This window comes from Eretmochelys imbricata, chromosome 1 (genome assembly GCF_965152235.1).
Source record: "Eretmochelys imbricata isolate rEreImb1 chromosome 1, rEreImb1.hap1, whole genome shotgun sequence".
NCBI classification, from domain to species: Eukaryota; Metazoa; Chordata; order Testudines; family Cheloniidae; genus Eretmochelys; species Eretmochelys imbricata.
In genome coordinates, this window is record NC_135572.1 from 54,291,958 (window position 1) to 54,312,734 (window position 20,777).

The following is a 20,777-nucleotide window of genomic DNA, read 5'->3' on the forward strand; positions in this document are numbered from 1 at the left end:
CCCCACCCCACAGTACCTCCTGCCCACCGGCAGATCCCACGGATCAGCTCCCTCCCCCTCCTCCCGCTGCCTCCTGCCCGTGGCAGTCAGCTGGGTTGAGGCATTCTGGAGGGAGGGGGAGGAGCGAGGACTTGGCGCACAGGCTCCCCTGCCTCCCGAAAGCCACAAACCAGCTGATTGCTGCAGTCAGGAGGCAGGGAAGGGAGGGTGGAGGCTGTGCGCCAAGTCCTCACTCCTCCCTCCTGCCCCCTGAACGCCGCAAGCCAGCTGATTGCTGCAGGCAGGAGGCAGGAGAGGGAGGGGGAGGAGGTAGAGGGGAAGAAGAGGCGTGTTAAGGGTGGGGGTTTGGGGGAAGGGGTGGAGTGGGCGGGCTGAGGGTTGAGCCCCCCACCCCTGGTGCTTGCAGAGTAGGGGAAGCTGCCGCAGCTGCTGTGCAACATGCCTCTCCTAGCCTACAGCACCTTCAGCCTCCTTGCCTGCCTCACTGTCTCCCATGCCAGTGGGCTGTGCCTGTGTGGGGTAAGGTGGGGGCACCTCCCAACTATAGTACTGTACTGTATGGCAAAAAAAAAAATTCCCTGGAACCTAACCCCCCCATTTACATTCATTCTTATGGGGAAATTGGATTCGTTTAACATGGTTTCACTTAAAGTCGCATTTTTCAGGAACATAACTACAACGTTAAGTGAAGAGTTACTGTACTATGTATTTGTACTCTGCTTAGCACAATGGGCCCCAGTTTCAGCCCTGCTGTAATTTTAATAATGAATGGTAATAATAATAAAGGATGAGAGGTATGGGATGATTGATGTGTCAGGGAGGGAAGGAAATTTATTGTTCAGCTGGTTTGTTTATTTTAATTTTGTGGGGTTGGATGTACAGTAAAGGCTATTTTTCCTTCTATTTCTTGACTGAGTTAAGTTGAGAGAAAGAAAAACAAAAACCAACCACCACCACCACAAAACGATTAAAACTCAAATAAGATTGCTGAGAAACAAAATCATATTTTTTTCCTGATACAACACAAACTTATCTGGCTATATATATTCTGATTCTCAGTGGCTGAAGCCCATGGAGCAGGAAGAACAGTTGTATCACCCAAGAGATGATGTTCTAAGACAGGTCAGATCAAACAACAGAATATCTAAAGAATAGCCCACATCTTTCCCTGCTATTCCTTTTACACAGGAATAGCCTACTTTGCCTCTAACACCTTCTGCCAGTCACCAGAAATGCACAGAGGAGATGGGACAATGATCATATCCTCCGCTTGGATGGCTACAGTACTAGGTCAGGATCCTTGGTGGGATCCTGGGTGCAGAGGCTTTGACTTTCTGATTTCTCGGGGGTGGACAACCCGTGATCTGCCGCAGACCCCGCTCCCACTCCATCCCTTCCCCCGAGGCCCCACCCCTGCCCCACCTCTTCCCACCATGTTTTGTCCCCTTCCCTGAGAGTACCCCACCCTCACTCTGCCTATTTCTGCCCCCGCTCCTCCTCCTCCCCCACAACACCTCCTGCCTGCCACTGAACAGCTGATCCTCAGTGGGTGGGAGGTGCTGGGGGAAATGAGGAGGAGCTGATCAGCGGGGCCCGCCGGCACCCACTAGTTTTTTTTCCATGGGTGCTTCAGCCTCAGAGCACCCTGGAGTTGGTGCCTCTGCCGGAGTGGATACAATGGATGAGGTAAAATGGAATTCCCAGAATACAGCTGCACAGGGCACGACAGAATTTAGCCCTGAGTTTGCTGTCATAGAACTGTTTTGTTTTCCAGGCTTTCCATATTTGTATCTCATACAATGCCTTCTCTTATTGTAGTCATTAGAAATAAAATAATGGGTCTGTTGTGTTTGACAATATTTGTTCCACCATCTAATAAGCAAATAAAGAATATGGCAGAGAAAATAAGCAGAACCTACTTCCATTTAAGGGGCTGCTGAGGGAGAAATAGTGAAAAAGATTAATAGAAATTGAAAAAAAAATATCAGAAATGTAGATGATCCAGTGATTTGGAATCATTACCTTGAGAGTCAGTATTGCTTTAATGTTTGCCATTACAAGGACTCTATAAAGGGTAAACATCTGTATTACTGCAATTTAATTAGGCATGGAAATCAGCTGGGACTATACAAGCCGTTTGCACTTGCAGATATCTCTCACTACCTAAGACTCAAATTAGGAAAATTCAAGCTTTGCAATTAGGATTTCAAATCACTGTTCAAAATCAGAACTGCTTTTAAATGCATGAATCCATTGGAAGATCCAAGTCACAGTTAAAATTTGCTAAATGAAGTATAAATTATAAAGTAGGATTTCACATTTTAAGAAATACAAATGAAACACACAGAGATTAGCTTCTAAAAAAGGTCTGATGTACAATTTCTGAAAGTACATCGCAGTAAGTAATTTAGGAAACTGGTGAGCATGCTTCCTGAAATAATGAAACAGCAAGTGAAAAATATCGTCAACCACTTCTTGCTATACTAAAGGCCAACTGTAGGTCCTTCTCCAGAATTAGATCATATGGAGTGGTCTTAACCATGGCATATCATGAAATTTAAATATAAGATAAGTAAGCAACATAGACCTTTTCCAAGTCAAATATATATAGATAGATAGATAGATAGATCTCAGTAGATCATTATCTTGATGTTGACTTCCATGTGTTGGTAAATGTTAGCTTAAATGAAACCACAACTTACTAGGTTAGGCCCAGATTCTGCAAACTCTACCTGTGTACTTAATGTAAAGCATGTAGGTTATTGTTTGCAGGATCAGGGACTTAATAGCAATGGGTGAATAGGTTCAATTAAAGTAACGACATCTTGAACCTTTGCCCATTTTTAAAACCTGAATAGAACCATTTAAAATTATTATTATTAGTAGCAGTACTACTGAGGTTTGAAATGCTCTGATATACTTTTCTGCTTGACTTTACACTTCTGCATTGGAGCTGCTGCTGAAAGCAAAACTCCCAAATGACATTTGGTAATTTCCAGCTAGGATCAGATGCACAAATTTTGGAAATCTCATGAAAAACTGATCTTTCTATCTAGGTTCTTATACTGTACCACAGCACATAAGAACCTTACAAATTTTAAAAGGCACACAGGGGATTTCAGATTCTCATTAAATTTCCAGTCCAGTTTGGCATACCTGGAAAATCTTTAGAATAGTATCTCCTTTTGGATGCTTATTCAAACCAAAAATAAGTATCAAACTTTTAGGATTTACCTATTGATATTAATTAGTCACCAAACCTATAGTAACAACAGGCATGTAATTTAACTAGCATGTAAATATGTGACATGCCCACTTTACCAGCCAGACAGTTAATGAATCGGTTTTGAGAAGTACTCTTTGCAGTTCTTACTCTGTTACCAAAGACTTGCTTAAAATTATTCTGTGCTAGTGATAACGTATGCTCAGGTGAAAAACAGATAGTCCCCCAGGATCTGTGATATGATATAATCTTTCAAATTCCAGTTTTAATAAACCATAACAACCTCTTACGTTCTTCCAATAATAAAAAGAGGCCATTGTAGAACAAAAAAATAAGCAGCAATCTGAAGTTCTCTCTCTTAAAGGGCTGTATTCCAGGCAATTATCTATCACATTATTGCTACTAAATACGCTTAAACATTCTCCAGCACACTTACCTCTTTTTGTCGGTACTTAATTGCCAGCTTCAATCGTGCAAGATCATTACCATTCTGTTCTTCTATTAAGCTATTGTCGTCTCTGTAATTAAGAATAATTTCCAATTCTCTGGAACTCCGTGTCTGATCCAGGAGGTCTTTTGCAAATTGCTTGCATTGACGCGACAGCTCTTCGTATTCTGACTTAAACTCATTTTCCACCTTACTCAGTTCCTGAAGCTCCCAACTCAGTTGAAATGCTGTAAGGAAAGGATCCTCACTGGACAACGCAATCAAAGATGGACTTGCCAGAGCCTTGTAAATGTTGAGTCTGGATCGAGAATGGCGAAGGCTGTCCACATCTGAGCTTGAGACGCATTCAACACAGTTGCAGCGGACTTCATGTGGTCTAGGTACAGAAACCCCCTTCTGTACAAGAAGCTTTATGATCTCATAATTGTTCGTATGGGCAGCCAAAATAATGGGTGTAATGTCTGGTGTGAATTCTGAGAACTGCTTATCCAGCAGTATTGGTGGCACCTGTGCAAAAAAGTGAGAAAAGTTATAGATTCTTATTTCAACAGCAGCAACAGTAAATTAAGCTACGGGATAGTTGTTCTTGTAAAAAGTTGCACAAAACAATTTGGAATTAATATTCTATTTGGCAAATGCAGCTCCTTTTTTCATTCATAAATTGTGAACTAGGTGATCTTTTCACAACATCTTTTTGTTATTTGTAATTGTTTAATCAATCATTTGCTCTAACAAATTGTAGCCTATGGTTATTCTCAAACAGTCGGCTACAGCTTTTCATAATGTCTATCTGGGCTGTGTGATAAGTCACTTAAGAAAGATTGTTTTGTTTCTGGTCCCTGATGAGATAATCTAAATTTTATAAAGAGGAGGCATGGCTGGAGAAATCACTGGGGCTTTGAGTCTCCCAGGCAGAGAGAAAAAAAGGTCCCTGCCACAATGAGCTTGCATTTGTAAGGCCCAGTCCTGAATACACTTATTATTAGGTGTCAAGATTAGTCTAACTGAAGGAAAATGGGATGGTTTGTATGACAGAGCCTAAGCAGATAACATATAAAGGACAGACAATAAACAACACAAGAGAGTTTTAAAATACTCTTCCTTTTTGTGTGTAGGTTTTTTGTAAACCCTTAGCTCATAACTGTTCTTTGACCCTTATTAATTCTCCTTGTATATAGCGCTATAATCCATACTCCTGGCAGAATTCTGCACCACTGTGTGTGCGCAGAATTTATGTCCCCCATAGATTTCTTTGCATACACACAGAAAAATGACTTTCTGATGGGGATGCAAAGGGAAGCCACAAGAGTGGTCATGCATCCCTCCCCAGCAGTATGTTTTGGGTGTCCAGGGCAGCCAGCAGAGAGGTAAAGCAATGTGCGGCAGGGGGTGGGACTGGGGAAGACCCGACTGGTGGCTTCTATCCTGCACCAGGCTCAGCAGCTAGTCCTGGCTGTGCTGGGGAGGAGGGGACTTCCTCTTCCCCTGCACAGCATCCGGGGCCATGTCAGACCCACCCACAGATTTCTCCCACAGCTGTAGGAAGCTCTGCAAACTCCCACCTCCCCACCACACTTCCTGCACCCATCGTTCCTCAGCTGCAGGAGGAGGGATCACTGTACAGGGAGCTGCTCCCCCATCTGCCCAATCCCCATGCATCCAGACCCCCTTATACCTATACCCTCCCATTGAGCCTCACCCCCTACACCGAGACCCCCCCCCCCGATGAGCCCCACTCCCCCTGCAGCTGGATCACCTCAACAAGCCACCCACACCTGGATCCCCACCCCACTGAGCCCTACTCCCGCAGCATCTGGACCACCACACTGAGCCCCCCCAACACCCAGACCCCCCTTCTGAGCTCTATGTCCCCATACCCAGCCCCCCACTCCCCGCTGAGCCCCAACCACCATCACCTAGACCCTCCTGCAAAGTTCCATTACCATTGCATCCAGAACCCTCCATCAAGCCCATGTGCATTCAAATCCCACCCACACCTGGATCCCCCATTGAGCCGGCTGCACCCAGATTGCCCCACAAAGAACCCTCTCAACCCACACCTGGATCCCCCAAACACTAAACCCCTCCACTTGGATCCTGCCTTGCTGAGCCTGCCTGCCCACACCTGGTGCATCTGGCAAGGAGGGGCACGGCCTTGGGGTGTTTCTGGGGCAAGCCCAGTCTTTGTGCTTTGTCAGAGTTGGGTGCAGCCTTACTGCTGAGTCCATGTCATGGGGTGGGGAACTGCACAGTGATCTCCCACTTTTGTGCAGCCAGTGGCCTATGCTCCCCAATGCCATGCTGGAGCCTCCACATTTATTTGACAAATAAAATTTGCATAATTTTAAAATGTTGTGCACAGAATTTTTAATTTTTTGGTGCAGAATGCCCTCAGGAGTAAACCTAGCCTATATTCTTTTCTATGTTCCTTCTCTTTTGGAACCCCAGCTTAACTTCTGTTTTCCCAGTCCAGCTATTAAAGTGCCATTCAAGAAAGTGACCTTATAAATATGAAATCTTTACACTCCACATTTGTTCCTCTTTCAAAACTTCTGATTCCTTGTTTTTAGCACAATATAAAATTTCGCCAACTGCTACCAGTGCTAGGTGATCCTGAAAATGTGTCTACTTTGTACATCTTTACTAGCTATAAAGAGTCTGGAATGAGAACTTATCCAGCAGTTCTACCAAGTATGTATATATGTGATGAAGAACAGCTTGCTCTTGTATAGCTTTGCAGTGCTGAGTGGAAGGGAAGTGTGAACTCAGCACATAAGACTTCGAAGGCACATTGGGAGCAGCTGTTTACAGCACCAATGTGCTATTTTTACAGTCACTTTGTAACATGGTGCACAAGCAATGATTCCCCCCCCCGACACACACACTGCTATATAAACAACACACACAACATTTTGAATGGTGCCTGTGACGCTTCCTAGGGGTACCCAGGGTTGGGAGGCACCTCACTACCACCTGCCTTTAACATGAGGAAGCCTTGTCTCTGCCTGCCAGGGATCATCTCCCAAACCCTCTGACCATGGACAATACCAGCACTCGCCAGGCCTCACAAGCCCTACTGTCACTCTACAGATTAGCGACAGGCATACTCCAACTCCCAAGCCCTCTAAGTGTCTCCCTGGCATGTCTAGCCTCATGTTCACTGGACACTCACAGCATTCACCAATCCACTGCTTCCAAAGAAACAGTTACACTCCACCTTACCAGTACCACCTCAGATCACTGCTCCTCTCAGCACACTGAACACTTAGACATGTTTACAGTGAAATCAAGTATCAGTTTATTACCAAAGCATAGAGATGCATGTAGAAGTATTGGAAACAAATAGTTACATATAAAATAAAATCATTGTATGTCTTCTAGAGCTTAGACTTAATTAACAGGATACTTTCCTGTCTACTACAGTATTGCTCACCCAAAATTCCTGCTGCATTTTTGCAGACAGGTTGGCTATGACCCTTCTTTCATAAGACAAGCACGTTGTCAGTTTGCTTCCTAGGTGAAGGACTCAGTGTGTTCCGTTACACTCTCGAGCAATCCTTTGTTTTTCTTCATAAACAGGACTTCTCACTGTTATTTATTTCTTCCTGTAGATTTCCTCTCTTGTATATTTTGCAATCTCTCAATTCGAATTGGGCTAAGTATGTGGCATACAATATACAATACACAAATGGCCAGACAGGGAGATAAGTGTCTGTTACCTCCTGCCTTGAAGGAACATTTCTGAGATATGTCACCTTTTGGTGACCTGCCTTAACTCCAAGATCTTAAGAATATAATTTTCAGTATAGATAAATAACCCCTTAAATATTATCTGTACATATATTTCACAACAATTGTGATGACCAGTGGGCTCCTGGCTCTCAGTAGATACTTCACATGCTACCCTTCAGTGAACTACTGTGCATATATCTGACCCAGGGGATTCCTGTAAAACCCTATGTACCCTCTGTGCTCCTGCCAGCTAGCACCAAGAGGTCCTTGGGTTACAGTGCCCCTTTAAGAAGGTAAAGGGATAAATAGTTGAATAGTTTGTTTTAACTGCCACTGTACATTGAGAGGATGTTTTCAGAGAACTATCCACAATGACTCCAAGATTTCTGTCCATCTACTTTAGACCCTGTGATTTTGTATGTAGATTATGTTTTCCAATGGGCATTACTTTGCATTTATCAACGCTGAACTTCATCTGCCATTTTGTTGCCCAGTCACCCAGTTTTGTGAGCCATTTGTAAATCTCTACTATCAGCTTTGGACTTAACTATCTTGAGTATTGTCTGCAAACTTTGCTACATCACTGTGTACCCCCTTTTCCCAATCATTTATAAGTATGTTAAACAGCACAGGTCCCAGTACAGATCTTTGGGGGACCCTACTATTCACCTGTTTCCATTTTGAAAACTGACCATTTATTGTTTTTGTTTCCTATCTGGTCCATGAGAGGACCTTCCCTCTTATCCCATAATGGCTTACTTTGCTTAAGAGTCTTTAATGAGGGACATTGTCAAAAGGATTCTGAAAATCTAAATACAGTATCTCAACTGGTTCACCCTTGTCCACATATTTGTTAACTCCCTCAAAAATGCTAATAGATTGGTAAGGCATGATTTCCCTTCACAAAAGTCATGTTCACCCTTCCTTAACATACTGTGTTCATCCATGTGTTTGATAATTCTGTTATTTACTGACATCTCAATCATTTTGCCTGGTACAGAAGTTAGGCTTACTGGCATGTAATAGTCAGGATCAGCTCTGGAGTTTTTTTAAAAAATGGTGTCAAATTAGCTATCCTCCAGTCATTTGGTGCAGAGGCTGATTTATGTGATAGCAGAACTACTTACTGTGGTATGTAACCTATTTCATATCTGAGTTCCTTCAGAACTCTTGGGTGAATACCATCTGGTCCTGGTAACTTATTACTGTTTAATTTATCAGTTTGTTCCAAAATCTCCTCTATTGACATCTCAATCTGGGACAATTCCTCAGATTTGTCATCTAAAAAGAAAGGCACAGGTGAGGGAATCAACTTGAGCTACTCTGCAGTGAAGACCAATACAGATAATTCATTAAGCCTTGACTTTGTCTTCCTTGAGTGCTCCTTTAGAACCTTGATCATCCAGAGCCCCACTGATTGTTTGGCAGGCTTCCTGCTTCTCGTGTACTTAAAAGAAATTTGCTGTTAGTTTTTGTGTCATTTGCTAATTCTTATCAATTTTTTTTGCCTGCCTAATTACACTTTTACACTTGACTTGCCAGAACTTATTTTCTTTTCTATTTTCCCCACTAGGATTTGACTTCCAATTTTTAAAGGATGCCTTTTGCCTCTAACCACATCTTTTACTCTGCTGTTTAGCCAAGGTGGCATTTTTTGGTACTCTGACTTATTTTTTATTATAATTTGGGGTATACATACAGTTTGAGCCTCTATTATGGTGTTTTTAAATACTTTCCATGCAGCTTCCAGGCATTTCACTCTTGTGACTGTTCCTTTTAATTTCCATTTAACTAGCTTCCTCATTTTTGTATATTTCCCCATTTTGAAGTTCAATGCTACTTTGGTGGGTTTCTTCGATATTTCCCCCTTTACAAGGATTTTACATTGAATTACAGTATGGTCACTATCACTGAGCAGTTCAGCTATATTCACTTCTTGGACCAGATCCTGTGCTCCCCTTAGGATTCCATAAAGAATTGTTAGTTCCAAGACTAGGTGCTCCAAGAAGCAGTCATTTAATAGCGTCTAGAAATGTTATCTCTGTATGCCATCCTGAGGTGACATGTACCTAGTCAATATGGGAATAGTTGATATCTCCCATTATTATTGGGTTTTCTGCTTCTGTTGCCTTGCTAATCTCCTGGAGCATTTCACAATCACTGTCACCATCCTGGTCAGGTGGTTGGGATAAGAGGGAAGATCCTTTCATGGATTGAGAACTGGTTAAAAGACAGGGAACAAAGGGTAGGAATAAATGGTAAATTTTCAGAATGGAGAGGGGTAATTAGTGGTGTTCCCCAAGGGTCAGTCCTAGGACCAATCTTATTCAACTTATTCATAAATGATCTGGAGAAAGGGGTAAACAATGAGGTGGCAAAGTTTGCAGATGCTACTGAACTGTTCAAGATAGTTAAGACCAAAGTAGACTGTGAAGAACTTCAAAAAGATCTCACAAAACTGAGTGATTGGGCAACAAAATGGCAAATGAAATTTAATGTGGATAAATGTAAAGTAATGCACATTGGAAAAAATAACCCCAACTATACATACAATATGATGGGGGCTAATTTAGCTACAACAAATCAGGAGAAAGATTTTGGAGTCATCGTGGATAGTTCTCTGAAGATGTCCACGCAGTGTGCAGCCACAGTCAAAAAAGCAAATGGGATGTTAGGAATCATTAAAAAGGGGATAGAGAATAAGACGGAGAATATGGTATTGCCCTTATATAAATCCACGGTACGCCCACATCTTGAATACTGCGTACAGATGTGGTCCCCTCATCTCAAAAAAGATATACTGGCATTAGAAAAGGTTCAGAAAAAGGCAATGATAAAATGATTAGGAGTTTGGAACGGGCCCCATATGAGGAGAGATTAAAGAGGCTAGGACTTTTCAGCTTGGAAAGAAGGAGACTAAGGAGGATATGATAGAGGTATATAAAATCATGAGTGGTGTGGAGAAAGTGAATAAGGAAAAATTATTTACTTGTTCCCATAATATAAGAACTAGGGGCCACCAAATGAAATTAATGGGCAGCAGGTTTAAAACAAATAAAAGGAAGTTCTTCTTCACACAGCGCAGAGTCAACCTGTGGAACTCCTCTCCTGAGGAGGTTGTGAAGGCTAGGACTATAACAGGGTTTAAAAGAGAACTGAATAAATTCATGGAGGCTAAGTCCATTAATGGCTATTAGCCAGGATGGGTAAGGAATGGTGTCCCTAGCCTCTGTTTGTCAGAGGGTGGAGATGGATGGCAGGAGAGAGATCACTAGATCATTACCTGTTAGGTTCACTCCCTCTGGGGCACCTGGCACTGGCCACTGTCGACAGACAGGATACTGGGCTGGATGGATCTTTGGGCTGACCCAGTATGGCCGTTCTTACGTTCTTATCTAGAGAATTCTTACTCCTATACGCTTATTATTAAAGCAACACATTTTTATCCATAGAGATTCAATGGTTCAGTTTGATTCCTTTAAGTTTTTTAGTCTATTTGACTCTATGCTTTCCTTCACATCTAGTGCCACTCCTCCACCAGCGAAACCTACAGAGGTTGATCCTGGCAGAAGTCACCAGAGTCGGAGACCTCCTGGACTACAACAAGGGATACTGGGTGGATCCCTTGATGCTCACTTAGCGCATGGGGCTCTCCACCCTCCGTACTCCACAGCATGTACTTCCGGAGGTGAGGGCAGCCTTACTGCCCATTGCTCGGGTTTACCTCGACCGGATCCTGCGGGAGGGTACTCCCCGCCCACCCTGCAGCCCGGGCCCTCTGGACCTTTTCATCAGGCTCATGAGTCCCCCCAGCCGTCCCGCCCATATACCACAAGCCAATTTGCAGCGGTTCGCTTCCGGACTGCACCACGGAAACGTCTCTACATGTTCATGCTCCACATCCTTCATTTCCTCACCCTGGTGTCCCGCCCCGATACGATGTGGTGAGGCCTATTGCCACCTTTTGAGGATGAGGAACCCCAGTGGGCCAGCTTATATTCCACCCTAGTCCCAAGGCCTGCAGGGATATTAGTTAGCAGCTCCTCCATGGAGCCGTAAGCATGGCCGTGTACTTGGCATGGTTCCCCCCCATCCCTGACGCCTGTCCCTTTTGCAGCACAAGGGAGTGCTGTGCACGTATACCTGGAATGCACCAGGTTGAAGCCTCTGTTCCGGCTTCTCCTGAACATCCTTTTACGTTTCTGGCTGCACTTTTCCTCTTACCTTTTCATATACACACACCCTATCCGTGTCCCCACAAAGTCGCAGGACCTCCTTGTCAACCTCCTCCTAGGACTGGCCAAAGTTGCCATCTATAAGACCAGAGAGAGGAGGTTGGCAGAGGGGGTTTCCTGTGACTATGGGGCCTATTTCTGATCCTGCCTTTGGTCCTGTATCCAGCCAGGGTTCCTCTGGGAGGCATCCGGTGGCTCCCCTGACACCTTCAAGGAGCAGTGGGCGCTGTCCGGTGTTCTCTGATCAATGTCCCTTCAGGTTCCCTTTGTTTCACCCTTTGACCTTCACACCTGCCCCGGTTACATTTTTGGTTGTCCTCTGTAATTATTTGAGTTCCTGAACCTTGTGGATCCTCCCCAAAGACTGTGAGAGGGTCCTTTAGCAGTGGGTGGGCTTGAGCCCACCTACTTCCCAGAACCCAGTAGGATCAGTGAGACCTACTCTGTAATTCCTATATATTTTGTACCCTGCTATTACCATGTCCCATTGCATATTATTGTTCCACCAGGTTTCTGTAAGGCTTAGTATATCAATATTCTCATTTAATACCAGTCATTCAAGTTCACCCATCTTAGTATTTAGACGTCTAGCATTTGTATATAAGCACTTATAAAAATTATCACTATATAGTTGTCTGCTTTCAGGTGATGCAAGTAAATGGCACTTTTTTTGATTGGTTGGTTCTCTTCAGTTCCTACCTGTATTTTATCAACTTCTAGCCTCTCCTCTTTCCTAGAATACAGAATATCCCCATTAATAAACTGTCCCCTAAGGGATGTCTCTGTCTGAACTGTGTGCTCCTCTGCACCAGTTGGCTTTCCCCCAACCCTTAATTTAAAAACTCCTTTATGACCTTTTTAATTTTAAAAGCCAGAAATCTGGTTCTCTTTCAATTTAGGTGGAATCCTTCTTGTATAGGCTTCTCCTTTTCCCAAAAGTTCCTCAGTTCCTAATAAACTTAAATCTCTCCTCCCAAGACCATCGTCTCATCCTCACATTGAGACCCTGCAGTCCTGCCTGTTTAACTGGCCCTGCGCATGGAACTAGAAGCATTTCAGAGAATGCTACCCTGGGACTGAGGAAAAGTTAATAACAAACAGGGAAAGTGCGTGAGAACAATGGGAGGAGAAGAAGAAACCAGCAGAACTAGGTAGGTATTTCTTGCCCTGCTGCCAGTGAGTACTCCCCCCCCATGCCTGATTTTTCGGCCCTTCTTCACATAGAGCATCTTTTATAGGCAAACACCTTCAATTTCTTCTGTGACTAAGTGCTACTCAGTGTATGGATTGCAGAACTGGGCCCTAAGGCATTAATTAGCTGCATTCTGGTACTGGGAAAATAAGTTCAGGAGCCAATACTGCTAATGCTGAAATATTTATGTAACGTGCTATGCAAATTCAGGGTCACAGCTACACACATCCTTAGGTGAAATGCCTTCTGACTTTGACTGCTAAAATCCAGAGCATGTTGCTAGACCAGAATAACTAGATTAGATGCTGAGACGATGTACTGGAAGGAGAGGAGATGGATGGAAACCACACACACACACACACACAGCTGTGCAACATTGGTGAAGTGTAGCACAGAGCCTACAGTAGCCCAATGGCAGGAGTGGGTTCTGGGATGCCTGACATGGCCCTTCTACCTCCAGGGGAGAGTACAGGAGGATTGTCATAGGAGCAGGTTTCCCATGCCCTGTGTCCATCAGACGTGCAGGAAAACAGAGGGCCCATACAGGGCTCAACTCTGTGCTGGGGATTCAACCCTCCCAGCTCAGAGCTGAGTAGGTTCTACTCTCGTTCAGTAACATTTTGCCTTACTACTCCTGATTTGGAAGTACCATTTGTGAGTGTGCAAGGAGAGAGAGGAAAGAATATACCATTTGGGCACTTTAGATACAGCGAGATTGGGGTCCTTTAGGCTGGCCCTTGTGGAAGCATGCAAGAAAAGGTGATGGGCTCAAGGTCCCCGCATTGTCCCTGTATCACAATCAGGAGCACATGCACTGCATTAAATCAAGGCTATCCTGGCAGTAGCCTTCCCAAAAGATTCTTTATAACCCAGCCCTCCTTTGCATCATACAGTAGAGCTGGAGCAGCTTGCCAGGAGCTTAGGGTTGCCCTGTGACAGGGTAGCAGAGCTTCTCCTTCAGTGTAAGCTCCCCCAGAATCCCTGGAGGAACTCTGGCCTCTGGGGACTCCTGCTCCTTTACACCTCTTCTTCACGCAGTGCCGGGTGAACTGGAGACTTAAAGCCAGTGTTAGCAGGGAGAAGGGCATCACGCTGTTTTACCACTAAATTAATCTGGCCTGGTGTTTGTTTCTTTAATAAATTATGTTTGTCCCCTTTTTTCTCTCCTCTAAGTTTCAGTTGCAGTAAGTACTTTCCTCACCAGCTCTGGAAACAGATGGAAATGCCAGCTGACTAGTGCATAGCTGGCGGCTCTCGAGGATGGTACAATACTTTGATTTCTGAAGTCAAAGTAAGGGTGAGGAAATTGAAGTTATTTGAAGTGATTTTCGGGACCCTTGTATGGCAGAACAACGATTTACTGTGAGTAAAGGCACTGCACTTTGACAGCATTTGCCACAACCAATCAGTTTTGCCCTGGGCATCCAAATCAGAGAATCAGAGGGGAAGAGGGGAGAGATAAAAGAGTAAAACACAAGGGTATAAAGATAGAAGTCAAAACCCACAGATTTTTCAAGATATTCATATGTCTCTATGACTAGTTATTATTTTTGTAGTCTGACTCTACTAAACTAATATTTGTTTCTAGCCCCGCTCGAACCCGAGGCTCTCTTAACGTGACATTAATTGCAATCTTCTCTGAAATGTTAATCTGGATGCAACTTCAAACAGCATAGCATTACAGTGATTGACTGGTATATCTGGTCTTTTCACCTGTATATCTGGTTCATTAGCTGTTTGTTTTTCCTCATAGCTTATCAAAGTCTTTCATCTTGAAGTAATTCAGCTAAAGGCTGATGCACACATTCTGGAATTCAGACCAGCTGAATTTACCCAAATATAGAAAAGTCTCTTAATCACTGCAACATTAACTCACAGAAACATTTACACTTAAATGGTAAGCCCGAAGACTGGCTTTTATTACATCATGAAGTTAGCCCCTGAATCTACTATTATTAATTTAAGATTTCCCATTCACTTTGACTAAACATGTATGGAACGCCAAAGTGACTGAGTCAAATTGTTCTCTCACTTACAGCATTATCAGGCATTAATCCTGTTTAGAGTTGACTGCTCTCATGGCACTCAGCACCTTTCACTATTACTCCAATTCCACTGCAGTTAATGAAGTTATGCCAGTTTTTCATCAGGGTTTCTGAGCACAGGATCTGGCCTATTCAAATTTCTAATTGGAATGAGTCACACATTTGAAATCCTTGACAGAGCTCTCAGAAAAGATATGCAACACTTCCTTAAGTCCTGCGAGGATGGAAAGCTAGCAGGTCTTATTGTAACGGTGACTCTCACAGGCTCAGCAGCACTGTGGCTATTAGACATATCCCAGAGTTAAGAAGGCTTTCTAGGGCGCAGCTGTTTACATTTGCCCAAAGTCAAATGATTTTTGTTTTCTTGTTACATTTTCCTTAAGTTTTTGCAACTGAAGATTATTCATATGGATGAGCAGACAAGCTAGGGGAGTCCAAGAACTCTGGGTGTGGGTGCATGAGAGAGAGAACCGGAAGTAAAAGATGTGCAAATTTCAGCGCTCGGTCTCTTCCATTTTTGTTGTATTTCATTCCCCATCCCTTGTTTGCACATTGTCTTCGTAGAATATAAGTAGACTGGGGCAGGGATCCTATTCTAATTCATCTGTAAGTACCTAGCACACTAGTGCAATAATCAAAAGAAGAACTCATAAGTCTTGTGTACTATGATCTCAATCTTGCCTCCTAACATTTTTGAAATCCATCTAAGTCTCTGTTGTGATGACTTCTTCAAATTCACTGAGTTTCAAACCGTTCCTGGGGTACGAGTGGGGCATTCTTGAGCACTCCTGACCCAGGGAAACTGTAGAGTGCATAAGATATTTAAACAGGGAAGCTGACCAGAGCCTTGTAAAGAAAGCACCAGATCTGTTCTGTGTTTGTACAGCACTTAGCAAACTGGGGTCCTAGTCAGTGATGAGCTGCCAAAATCTTAACAACCGGTTCCCTCCTCATCCCACGAGGTGGTCATTGCCCACTCCCTCCCCCCAGGACTCCTGCCCCATCCAACCCCCCCAAGTTCCTTGACGCCCCCCCAGGACCCCTGCCCCTGTCCCCTGACTGCCCCCAGAACCGGACAGGAGGGTCTCGTGGGCCACCATAGTGGGTGCCCACCCCACCCCTAAGAGCCAGAGGCACCTGCCGGGGGGCGAGATGGGGAGTCCCGGAGATGCTTACCTGGGGCAGCTCCCAGGAAGCATCCAGCAGGTCCCTCTGGCTCGTGGGGCAGGGGAGCATAGCTGGGGGGGAGCAGGGGGAGCGGCTGCTCCCACACTGATCACATCAAAAGTGGTGCCTTAGGTGCCGACTCCCTGGGTGCTCTGGGGATGGAGCACCCATGGGGAAAATTTGGTGGGTGCAGAGCACCCACCGGCAGCTCCCTGCCCTGCGCCCAGCCCCAGCTCACCTCATCTCTGCTCCGCCTCCTCCCCTGAACGCACCACCCTGTTCTGCTTCTCCCCCCCCCCCCGCCCCCCCCGCGGCTTCCTGCGAATCAGCTGTTCGGCATGAAGCCTGGGAGGGCTGAGAAGCAGGCGGCAGCTTCGCGCTCAGGCTGAGGGTGGCGGAGGTGAGCAGGGGCGGGGAGCGGTTCCCCTGCGCACCCCCCACCCCGGGTTACCTGCTGCAGCGCGGGCGGGCCTCCTCGCCCCCCCCACCCCAGCTCACCTCTGCCTCCCTGCACCTGAGTGCGAAGCCACAACCTGCTTCTCAGCCCGTCCCAGCTTCTTGCGCAAACAGATGATTCGCAGGAAGCCTGGGGGGACGGAGAGGCAGAGCAGGGTTGTGCATTCAGGGGAGGAGGCAGAGGCGAGCTGGGGCCGGGGGTGGGGTGGGGAGCTGTCGGTGGGTGCTCTGCAGTCACCAAATTTTCCCCTTGGGTGCTTCAGGACTGGAGCACCACTTTTGGCCAGTTAAATTTAGAAGCCCTTTTAGAACTGGTTGTCCCTCGCAGAACAACCGGTTCTAGCAAACCAGTGCGAACCGGCTCCAGCTCACCATTGGTCCTGGTCCTTGGCTAGGGCTCTTAGGCACCACGATAATACCAATATTAATAATAAAAATAGATCCAAGATTTTTTTCTGTTCCTTACAATGCGATGTCATGGAAAGGGGACTTACTCCTGAATGCCCATAAGATATTCAAGACATCCTTTGGGGACGTCTACACTTGGAGGTAGGGCTGTGATTCCCCTGCTTGGGTACACATACTCACACTAGCTCTCATGGAGCTAGCACAAGTATAAATAGCAACGTAGCTGCCATGGCAAGGGAAGCAGCCGCAAAGGCACAGCTGAGCTGTGAGAACATATCCACTGGTTTGTACTTGTGGGCAGGTTTGTACTTGTGTAAGCAGGGGCATGGTCCTGCTATCGTGGGGAACTTTCCTGTCTTATACACTACCCTGGTGAAATGGGCTAGCGAAAGGATCTGAGTCCTCGCTCCCACTCCCTTTACCCAGAGGTCTGCCTGACCTGAGGGTTCCCCTTCCACTCTCCTGTGTGAGAGTCCTCGTAACCCCAACAAGGCTGGGCCCAGGATTCTTAGGGGGGGCTCGACTCCCAACCCGGTCGTGGTCACTTAGGACAGGGGCTAGGGTGTCCCCACTCTCTGCACTGGATGCTTCCCTGACCCACTGATCATTACACACAGTTCAAAGTAAATATGATTTATTAAACAACAATCAATTTAAAAAAATAAGGAAAAAATGGGAAAGTTAAAGGAAAACACATAACCCCGCTCTGTGGCACAGGGACATCACAACCAGCATCTCTGGGATATAAGGAAAGTTCACAGCCTGTTCCTCACAAATCCCAGGCCCCTTCTCAGGCCCTGGTGGTGCTGCAGGGATGCTGTGGGTTGGACACTCGCTCTGGCAGTGGCTACACGCTCTCATGCTTTAGGTGGCAGGACCCTTCTTCCCAGCGTCACCCCTGCCCCGTTGGGGTTACGATCCCCCTCCAAGTCTGGCCTGCAAAGCATCTTGGCTGGGGCATCTCCCTGTGCTGGGCCCGCTGCCCAGGGTCCCCCTCGTGCTCCTCAGCTGCTCACCACACCCGGCTCTGGACTGCTCCAGCCTCAGCTCCAGCTCCACTCTGCCTCCAGCTCCCTGGGCTGCTTCTGTGACTCTGCTCCCATCATTGACCTGCTTCCTGGGCTGCTTTTCTGGCCCCTCTGGATCTGGCATGGCTCTCCTCCCAGCTCAGCTTGGGCCCCGCCTTTCTCCTTAGCTCGGCCCACTCTGTCTGACCCAGGCAATTCCAGCTCACATGGAGGATGGGACACCACCCCCCACCCCCGGCCTCCTGACTCCCCGATTAGCCTGCCTGCCCTGTCAATCAGGCTGAACATTGGCCCCTCCGCATTGTTCCTGGGGACTGTCAGTCTCAGGGTCCTGATTCCCCATCCACCCTTCCCCTTTCTTTTGGTACTGGGAGCTAGCCAACCAAAACACCCCCTCCGAGTTTTAGTAAGGGAAACACAGTCCCCTTATGCTTGGCATGGCTCAGCCACGCCCCTGCTGTCACTGCCTGTGCTACCACAGTTACTCTGCTATTTATACTCCTCCTAGCTCAAGGCAAGCTAGCATGAGTATATACACGCAAGCAGGAGAATCACAGCCCGAGCTCGTAGTAAAGATGTAATCTTAGAGAGTCAGGGAATTGGCCGAGAAGAGGTAACTGGGACTCAGAAAGAAGGAGATGAGACCCTAGGCGCTAATATCTACGCATCCATTCATCCATCGTGACACTTATATGGTTCACCCAGAGCTGTTGCTTACCTTAATTTTAGGTGTGGCTATTCAGCACCTATGAAAATGAGCCCGCTTCTTTGAGTGCCTAAATATCTAGGTACCTTTTTGTTTTATTTTGAATTATTTGTTTTAAAGGAAAACAAAGATGAGCTGTAACAACAGCAAATAAATAAGGGAAAAAAATACAAAGGTAAATACGATACAAAGCCAGATTCATTATCTCAAACAGTAAAATTGTACATTTGTTGGCTGCTGTATATTGTCAGAAAATCATAGAAAAAGAACCAAAGAGAACAGAGAAATGAGGTATAAGAAATGAAGAAAGATAATAAGCAGAATGTAGTGCAGCAGACAGAAGAAGTACCATGCTAGCCTGGGAAACTGTCACTATACAGCAATGACATCCATCTATAACAATCTCCCGTGCTCCTTCGCTAGGCAAACCAATAGAATTCCTTGTACATCTCACCATTCCATAGTGACCTGTCAATCCAACAATCCTAAAACTAAAGACCAAGGCCCCAGTCCATGCAGAGCTCCACCAGGAGCTCTATGTGGGCAGCGGGGTGCTCCTACACAGATTTAGTTGCAAGTTCAGGGCCTTGAATTTGTGAAGTTCTTCCCTTCTTTTATATTCTTGTTTTAAAATTTTGGACAAAGTACTTTATTCATTATTATTAAGTACTTGGGTCCACTTAGAACTGAACTAAGAGCCACCAAAGTCATTTCATATATAGCAAGCCACTGAAAAGCTCTCCGATGGGTTATAGTTTCCAAGCTAATACAAAGAGCACACATTCATCCTCTTATCACATGCATATTAGAGTTGATTGAAAATATTTCAGTGGAATAGCTTTCTGTTAAAAAATACAGATTTGTCAAAATCTAAGTCGCTATTGTGGGAACACGCCAATTTCAATTACATTTTTGATGAGAAAAAGTTAAATGTGTTATTTTGACAACGTCAGAATGTTTGAGTCTATGCAGGCAATCACACTAACAATGCTGAAATGTTTTGATTCATTTTGTTTTGACTTTTATATTCAATATCAAATGCAATTTTATATATATATACATAATATTAAACATAATATTAACCTTATTATTTTAATATAATAAAGTAAATGTAAAATGAATTGAAATGATAAAGTCAATAAGAAAAATTTCAATGCTATTGAAAATATATTTTAATGGTTCCAACCTTTTAAAAAAATTCATTTCTCAGGAAATGTTGGCTTTTTGTTCTCATTTGAACTGTTAGAATTTCCCACAGAATGGAAAGTCCAGTTCCTGATCAGCTCTAATTAATATCATATATGATGGTGATTACTATAAACTAGCGCCCAATTAAAAGTAACTAGTTAAAACAGACATAACTAGGTAAAAATGTGACATCATAAATCTATTCCAAGCATTTTTAGCTTTTGTTTTCCGTGGGAAATAGGTTAAATAAAAGCCATCCAACATTTTGTCAACCTCTGCCTTCCTTTCCGTGGCTTCCAAGACCTCACTAAGAAGTGTTCTACCTCATTAATAATCCTCTGATTCACCCAGTTTCCTAAGTCTAAAATTATGCTAGAAGAAAAGCACACACTTGTTGTGCCAAAGGAACAAAACAAAGTCCTAGTAACATATCTAGTAACACAATCTTTTTGTAGAAAAAAAAAATAACCACCACCCTCACACGAAGAATTTGTAAGTAGAGTGACAATGGTTGGGACTAAAGTCTGCAGTGACTCACAGATGTGCAATCACATTTTAGAGACATGTCAAGGTTCCTTCCCCACTCTGAACTCTAGGGTACAGATGTGGGGACCTGCATGAAAATCTCCTAAGCTTACTTTTACCAGCTTAGGTTAAAACTTCCCCAAGGTACAAACTATTTTACCCTTGGACTTCCCCTGCCACCACCAAACGTTTATCTGGGTTTATTTTATGAGGAAAGCATTGTTTGGAAAGGTCTTTCCCCCCAAAATCCTCCCAACCCTTGCACCCTACTTCCTGGGGAAGGTTTGGTAACAATCCTCACCAATATGCATAGGTGACCACAGACCCAAACCCTTGGATCTGAAGAACAATGAAAAAAGCATTGAGGTCTTACAAGAAGAATTTTTAATAGAAGAAACTGTAAAAAAGAAGTAACAATAAAAAG

At 44.7% G+C, this 20,777-nt stretch overlaps 1 protein-coding gene across 6 annotated transcripts in view; it reads right to left on the reverse strand.

The window, feature by feature from the left end:
• Positions 1-20,777, reverse strand: part of TRPC4 (transient receptor potential cation channel subfamily C member 4) — a 134,926-nt gene that overhangs the window by 93,758 nt on the left and 20,391 nt on the right. For 5 of the 6 annotated variants that reach the window (XM_077806617.1, XM_077806612.1, XM_077806606.1 and 2 more), the window contains exon 2: positions 3,660-4,178. The exons of the other annotated variant lie outside the window; for it this stretch is intronic. In XM_077806617.1, coding sequence (XP_077662743.1) covers positions 3,660-4,178 — 519 coding nt within the window. The remainder of the gene's footprint in view (positions 1-3,659; positions 4,179-20,777) is intronic. 6 annotated transcript variants of the gene reach the window in all.